The 8556-nt window shown below is 31.4% G+C and overlaps 1 protein-coding gene across 9 annotated transcripts in view; it reads right to left on the bottom strand.

The window, feature by feature from the left end:
- Window positions 1-3342: 3342 nt before the first annotated feature.
- Window positions 3343-8556, bottom strand: part of LOC139513445 (corticotropin-releasing factor receptor 2-like) — a 181270-nt gene continuing 176056 nt past the window's right edge. For 8 of the 9 annotated variants that reach the window (XM_071301926.1, XM_071301922.1, XM_071301928.1 and 5 more), the window contains 2 exons: window positions 8156-8197; window positions 3343-4208 (listed from right to left, as the gene is read on the bottom strand). In XM_071301926.1, the coding sequence (XP_071158027.1) occupies window positions 3984-4208; window positions 8156-8197 (267 nt within the window). In that variant the 3' untranslated portion in view covers window positions 3343-3983. Of the gene's footprint in view, window positions 4209-6309; window positions 6381-8155; window positions 8198-8556 lie in introns of all 9 variants that reach the window. The other variant, XM_071301921.1, reaches the window with a different exon arrangement.

Raw genomic sequence — 8556 nt, 5'->3', positions numbered from 1 at the left:
AAAATAATGCTTTCAACATAAAAATTAAAAGATGTGGTATGATTGCAAATTTTTTTTTATAGCGAAATCAAGAACTGTTTACAGAATTATCATGTCCTTGGTTAAAAAAGACCCTGTTCTTAATTAAAATCAAACAGCTACACAATGTTACTAGTTAATATTGCGAAAGTTTAAAATAGATTCCATTTCAAAATATTAGCAGTTTCAAACTCTAGCAATGACTATTTATTTTTATATTACTTTCCTCGTTTTCTCTCTATTCAGTAGTTTAGTTAATTCAAACATATTTATTTATAGTGGATTGGGAAACAAGTTTTGCAACTTATATTAATTCCTTTCCACTTTGCGGGTGCGAGTGCTGCCTTGTAGCGGCATGAGCCTACTTTTTTTCGAAATCTACAAGGGTGTCTTTAACGTGCAAGAGATATGGCTCTCTCTTAACACGGGTCAGCCATTTATCGTCCCCATCCGACGGACTATCATCGTTTCCTCAAGACCATACTCTATTCAGTAATGTCAGAAATCCTTCGAAAATGTCTAGGTAATTCAATAAAAAAAAAACAACGAGTCGCCTTTCAGCAAAACATAAAAAAAATAAAAAAATACGATACAAGTTTTAACTTCATTGTACAAAAATGCGTTTATTTTCTTATCAAAATAAGTTCAGAAATACTTTTACGCCTGATACACCACTTCATTAATTTCAATAGATTTAGCTTGCATGATGCTCCTGGTATTGCTATTCAGAGTCATGTCTCGTACAATTCGCCGACTAATAATGGTTGCAATTACAATGATTAGAACAGCGGGGAGGGATTAAACACAAGTAATGATATCCTTAACGTTAAATTCCTTTTATCAAAACGATTTATTTGGTATTCAAGACCCTTAAAATTATTGTTAGAATACAGCAAATTCCTTGAATGTATTCTGTTTTTCGCATAAAACTAGTGAAAACGTTATTTCTTTTCATAATTGTATTGGGTTAGTCATTACAAGTACCTATCAGCATTTTTTCAGTTATTTTCTACGTTTTAAATTATTTTTGTCGCATCTCTTCCTGTCTGATGTTCATTTGTCCGTCCATTTGGCAATTTGCAAATTCACAGAAACCGAGGAATATTGAAATTAAATACATCTTTGGAACAAATCAATGTGTCTTTCTGCTTCTTGAAGCGCTATGTACCATTAGCAATCACGAAAAACGAAGCAAACCTACAAGTAAACCGAAATAAAGTTTTGAAATCGTATCGTTAATATTTTATGGTCACAAACTCATATAATGGGTACGATCAATCACGAGTTTTGACGACTCATATTTTGATCGCCCATATTTTAAACTATGAATGGTTTATTTGATAACAACAACAACAGATTTATGTCACTTTTGCATATTGTAGATACTACTGAAAGCGAATGATTTTTTGCAAGGAAAACATACTATTTATTACTTCTTTTTGCCCTCTCCAAACTCGAAAGAGAAAACCTGTAAATACATTGGTCACCATATTGCAGTCTACTAATATATAACTCAATTCCCAAAATCTCAAATAAATCTTAATGTATGAATTCGACTTTTATTTTTATTTATTCATTAGATATAGGAAGATGTGGTATGACTGCCAATGAGACAACTCTCCATCCAAGTCACAATTTACAAAAGTAAACCATTATAGGTCAAAGTATTATTGTCTTTATTCGAACCATATTTGAATGTGGTATTACGGTTTATACCGATTTTATTTTGTATCCATTTAGAAATTGATAATCTTCATCCATAATTAGAAAACTATAGGCTCTAAAGACCATGCGTTGCTTACCTAGATTTAAACTAACTTGAAATGCTGATAATTTTTCTGTTTGATGTGCTTATATATCCTTTTCAGTTTTTGCCCAAAACACTAAATAGTCATGTTAAGGACAATAAGTCAAGAGTCAGGCGTCTTTTTACAATTTCAGTAAAATTTCAATTATTTGTTGATCTTGTTATGCTGGTAATATTTGTTATTTAAAATGTTTATCTATCTTTTATAAGGGTCAAGATAATGTGCAATAACGCAATCAATAGGAAAAATCATTATTAAAGAGCAATACAATTAACCCCTGAAAGAATTTAAATGAAGATTTCGACTATCTTGATTTATTTGTAGATCTTGTAATGCTGATTTCTCTTTCAAAGTTTCTATGTATCTATCAAATTTTAAAGATATCAGGCAATTGTGCAAGTATTTGTAAACATAGTCATTAAAAAACAAGAACTCACATTAAGAGTCAACTGACGATTTTAGGTACTTGACTAATTGTAGATCTTGCCTTGCTTATCGTGTGTTCTTTTAATTTTTTTTTCTTACCTTAACTTTATAGTTTTCAAGATAAAAGGTAAACACGCCAAAAATTGATTAAAACGTCATTGAAGGGTAATAACTCAAATAAGTAGTCGTCTGACCCTGCTGACTACTTTATTTATCTTATAACACAATGTTGATTGCTGCACCCATATTTTAAAAATATACCTGTTATGTCTTTTGGGTTTGTTCACACATTGTTTGTTGTCAATTTAATTGAATTTTATGCAACTTTCACACAAGTGAGAGGAAAAGCTAACTTAAAACCAGGTTTAACCCACAATTTTCTACATACGAAAATACCTGTACCAAGAAAGGAATATGACAGTTGTTTTCAATTCATTTGATGTGTTTGCGTTTTTGATCAGAGGCTTTCTATTTTTATCCTCGGAGTTCGGTATTTCATTATTTTTGTTTGTTTTGTCCTATTGATAATATTTGCTATTTACTGTTCTCTATATCTATTTGAGTTTGCATAAAAAAAAATAGGCAAAAATGGAATAACAATTGTATAATTCGTCAATTAAGGGCATTCTGAGCATTTCTGCCAATGTCAACGATTTAGCAAATACAAAGTTTGTTTTGTTTCTTAAATTTGTTTCGTTACTGCTATGTTATGCAGGACAGCATGTATACAAGAAAGGCGAAATTATACTAATATGAAATTCTTACTCAAAGGTCGAAAATAAACTGACAACGATAAAAAGACCACCAAACTAACAACAGAATATAAAACACAACTTAGAAAAATGAAATACGGAGCAGCACGAACCCCACCAAAAACTTGGGGTGATCTCAAGTGCTCCGAGGGGGTAAGCATATCCTGTTCTTCGTGTTTTACCGGTCGTGTTGTTCCTATAGGTACAAACACAGTGAACATTATTTAGGTTGACCACATTACTTTAGTATATAATACGTTTTCATATGACCCTTTCTATAGCATTATATCAGGATGTAACACATGTACAAAACATTTAGCAGAAGTAGTCAGGTAAAATTGACAATAAATCTTATCTTTTATTTCCTCTTGAACCGATTTTGTGAACAAGTTAATACAGGTTATAACAGTTCTCACTAGTATTAGTTTAAATAATCCATGAATAATAGCTTGTGAAATGTACATGTTTATGAGATATATACATTTGAAGTGTATTACATTGTATGAACTGCTTTTTGTCTATGGTTAGTAGGCAATCAATAATATCATTTTGTGCACTTCTGACTATTAAATAGTATCAAATTTGTTATATTATACACTATATGAAGATAAAAGACTCCTCAGTCTATCTATTTACAGAGTGTTTTCTATTTGTTTTATCCGTGGTCATTGCATGTAGACACAAAGACAACGATAGTCAACGTTGATCATTCTGAATGTATAAATATCAATAAATTATTCCAGAACACCAATAAAAACAATATACGATGATGTGAATTCAGTTGAAGGATTCCTTTGTTTTACTTACGTATAGTAAATTATAGTTTCTTGCGGCCATACTTTTTAGTCAGTACCAAACTAAGGGCAACACATCAAGATAATCACTATTCGACCATTAAGCCACGCATTTAAAGATCGTTCGCCCTTCTTTTACTGACAAAGTTTTGGACGTACCAAACTGATATTTTAGTTCTCCGTTTTCACAACATATTTTCACTTTCTGCCTGTTCATCATCATTGAATCGTTGTGAATTCGACATAAAACGGAATCCATTCCTACCGGAAGTGAGTTTACCATTTGTTGGTGCTATACTGTCTCTACCAATGACACTCATATCCTGAACCATCGATGTCTTTGTGTATCTTGTGCTTAAAGCCCGAGTGTCTTGGAATATTTTGAGTTTTTTCTTCAAGACCGTCTTAACCTGGAAAAGTAATTATTAATAAATCAAATGGTTTTTTTAAACACTTTTTCAAATGAAAATCAATTTCTATTATTATGTGCATGTCTTAAAGACATAATCAGATGCTGGCATCTGAAACATCTTTCATTTGGTCGTCTATATACATATAATTGAAAAAACGTGTCTTTTTTTAAGGACTTTTAAAAAAGGTTAAATGTGTGTGTAATTGTGATCATTTTGTCTGATTAAACTGTAAGTTACGTTGTCAAGAAACATAATCGGTGCATGGAAACACTATATTATGCTTGTAATTTTCAAACTTTAACACGAAAAACAACATTATTTATTTTTACACGAAGATAATTGTCGTACAGATGATTAGATTCCGTAAATAATTGAACATAATTATGCAATACAATGTCAAATTGTTATACGATACATTTAAAATTGATTTGATTATAACTTTTAACTGTGTTTCCATGCATATCATACAATAATGCAAGTTATTACTTTCAGAGATGTTATTTGAAACTAGACGTTACTCCTTTGTTTTTGTTTTCTCACAATAAGTACTAAAGCTAATGTCATCTGTATTAGGACAATTTTAAAAATAACATAAAAGGAGGATATATCATCATTTGGAGCCATTTAAAGTGCAATCGTTGATACCATTAGCCCCTTCAATATAAACTTTGAGGGAAATTCTACACGTGTTGCGATCCTTTAATTTTGAAAATTATCTTTTGAGTCGAATACACTTTTTTAAAAAGAAATCATTCCTAAAGTATAAAAACTTTACGCACCATGCCAAATTCATACCCCAATAAACTAGGCAAACCGATTCAGGGATTTGATATGAAAAAAAACGAAAAAAAAACGGAATAAAAATAAAGAATCAATAACATTACCAAACTGGGTCACCAATAATTCGTAAATTTTAAGAGTTATGCCGGAAGGATATATCTGCATGAAATCAATTCATAAAATTCGAAGTGGTGTTTTTGGAGTCTTTGGCTTTAAAAAAGAAAAAAACGTAACACCTACTGCATTTTTAACAAAAGAGCGCAACGCTATTACCATAAAGCTGAGTTTAAAATAAGAAGAGGGCATATAAAGAGTCGCATTAGGATGTTAATTTGAATGACAAATTTTATAACCTATAACTTCGAAAACTTTCAGAAACAAATTAGTAAAAGACAGCAGTACATTGACAAACCAATAACAACATTTCTTCACTTTTCAAATAAGAAAATGCATTGGTAAAAACATGAAGTATACTCTGAAACCATCATAAGACACCATCAACAAACAACGATCAACATGCGATTAGTAAATTTGTCATATCATACCATGCTTTCAGCTATTTGATTATATACAGTTAGAAAAGAGATTGTGTTAGTAGAAAAGTCTAATGATTTGGTTAAAATCAGACCGACAAGCACCAACTTTTTCCACACTTTGTTTCTTATATATGGAAATATGAAGGCAATTCTAATCAAATTCAAAAATGTGGTTTAGGAAACGTTTGTAACTTTAAATTGAGATAAGTATTCAGGCAACTTTTGCTCACGTGAATTTCAAATGAGATTTACTTCAAACGAGCTAATCAATGATACAAAATTGAGAATTTTCATGTGAATTTTATATAAATTGAACATCACATCAATCTTGCGTGCTATTTTTCATACGAACTTCACATGAATTTTACTAAGAAAAAAACAGTAAGTATTTCCATGATTTTTATTTAAATTGAAAATTAAGAAGTTATTTGAATTACTTTATTTTCCAAATTCCTGCGAATTGCTGGAACGGATTTCACGTGAGTTTTATGTATAAGCTCCTTTGAGGTGAACTTCGCGTGAATTTTACTTGAGATTCACATGAATTTAAATTCACGTGAAATTAATGTGCATGAAATTTTCCTGTGTAATTCGAAATAAAGTAAGCAGGAATTTCAAGATAAAATATAAAAATTGGTGCCAGGATATAAAGCCCTTTTAAACATGCGATATTTTTTTCTGTAAATATTCAAATCACAAAGACAACATTTTCCAAATGTTTGACGTTTAGTGCAGACTGCGTACAAGCAACAAATCCAATCCACAGCTACAGTTCTAGATACCTAGTAATTAAAGAATAATTTGCTCTCGATTCCACCCAATTTGTTATTTTCTTCTTTATAACAGTCTGCACCTACGAAAAACAATCATCATTAAGGTCTCCGAACACACTTGTGAGTGATATTAACTGTTGTATTCAGAAGGAAGGAGACCATTTTGTGCAAGGGAGTGTTAAGGTTTTGTTCAATAAAAGGTTTGTTTCGTTAACATTATTGTAACACGTGATTAAATGATTGATAAACCATGAGGTAAAACATGTGTAGCATTAGAAAGATGCAGAATAAGCTGTTCGCTTTTATGAAAAAAATTCACTTCCATGCAAAATTTTCGAATGTCAAGGTGTGATTGTGACCATTTGAATAACGGGAGTTTCCGTATCATACAGATTATAGATACAGTGAAACCTGTCCAAACCGAACACCCACGGGACTTTGCGTTTTGTTCGGTTTTCACAGGTGTTCGGATTGTAGAGGTAGACGGAAGTCGACACCAAAATAATTTTGGCAGGAATAATAGGTGACACAACAGCCGACAGTTTATTTTTGTGTTGATTTAGATGTAAATGTAAAAATAAAAGAAGATAAAAGATAGACGTTTTGCTACATTTTTGTTTATAAATAAAACGCCACTGCGCCAATCACGCTCGTCGTTGGGAGATGTCCGACGTGGAGCGATTTTGCTTTTTATAATTATTTTCTCATTCGTTAATTCACTGACCAATTCAGATTCACAGTCACTGTCATATGACGATTCCGTAGTTGAATGGGGAATATCATTGTACACATGAGTTCTCGGACTAAACTGGTCACCCGCTGATTGATACTTCGGCACACGATAACAGTGAAACAACAGCAGGGGTCCAGTTTATTCTCGGACTTTATCGTTGCTAAATAGCTAACGGAAGTCTTCGGGAGCATTCGAATCAAATATATAGGGCCTTTAATGGGAATCCAGCAATTGAAATCCATTGACCTTATTGTGTTACACGACTTCTTAATCCGGTGAAAGGCTTTAAAACTTTTATTTAATTAAACAGTTTAGCTACAGAATGGCAGTTTCGATTTTGTGGCCGTAATTATTTGAGTAAGGTGCATTTAATTGATCTGAGGGAAAGTTCCTTTCTTGTCATTATCGGCGATGGGGGTAGTTGACCAGTTTAACGTTTCTTTACAAAAAAATCACTTTATACGTGCACACAGACATGCTAATTAGTTTGTTATAACAACTCACAAGTTCATTAAACCTCAAATACCTTCGGGGATACTCTGCCATCCTGTGTTTGTTTAATTAAATCATGCAAATAATTAATTATATTTTATTGTTTTGATTGGTATTGATCGATTTTGACAGGTAATTTTTAGATACAAATTTACTAACGAGCCTTCAAAAAGCGTTCGGAATTCGGTGTTGACAGGGTTCGGTTTTTTCAGGTTAGATTAACGTTAATTGATAGGGAAATTTTGTGGGACTTTGAAAATTGTTCGGTTTAAACTGAAATTCGGTTTTATCAGGGTTCGGTTTACCCAGGTTTCACTGTATATTAAAAGCAAGAAAAAAAAGCATCGTAGGTTGATATTATAAATTCTATTGTTCATTCGTTAGAACTATCTTTCTTGCATTTGTTGCTTGAAAAAATTATACATGAATAATTTTACCTGAAATATCTAATCAAGAAATATTATAACACCAATAATAATATTCTGAGCACTGAAAGGTAGATTTCATAATTGATTATTTTATAATATGACTTAAACTATTTATTTTACTAATGTATCACATATTAATCATTAAGCGTCAATGTCAAGTTACACACTATTACGTTTTGATTAAAAGCTATATGTAACTTACCTCTCCATTTAAGAAGCAGTAAAACAACGCTACAAAGAACCCCTACAACAAAGAAAATTGTTATTTTTATGTAATTATCATATCCCCATTAACGTAATCTAATCATATAGATACACTAGAATCGAGAATAAAATAGTTTTTTGAACATCATATCATAAAAAAATTTCAAAAAAATCCTCAGATTTTAAAAATACATGTTTCTAGAAAATGTCTGTATCATGTCAGGAATATGACAGTTGTTATCCATGTGCTTGGTGTGTTTAAGCTTTTGATTTTGCCGTATTGATTTTTCCTCTGAATCTGGAATATTTGTTATCTTTCATTTTTCTACTTAAACATATATATCTTTTTAGAACATTATCCATGCAGATAATACCTGGTAAAAAGAAATGACAAACAAA

Source organism: Mytilus edulis, chromosome 2, assembly GCF_963676685.1.
Source record: "Mytilus edulis chromosome 2, xbMytEdul2.2, whole genome shotgun sequence".
NCBI lineage: Eukaryota > Metazoa > Mollusca > Bivalvia > Mytilida > Mytilidae > Mytilus > Mytilus edulis.
Note: the sequence above shows the minus strand (reverse complement) of the source record. Positions and strands in the feature narration are given on the sequence as shown.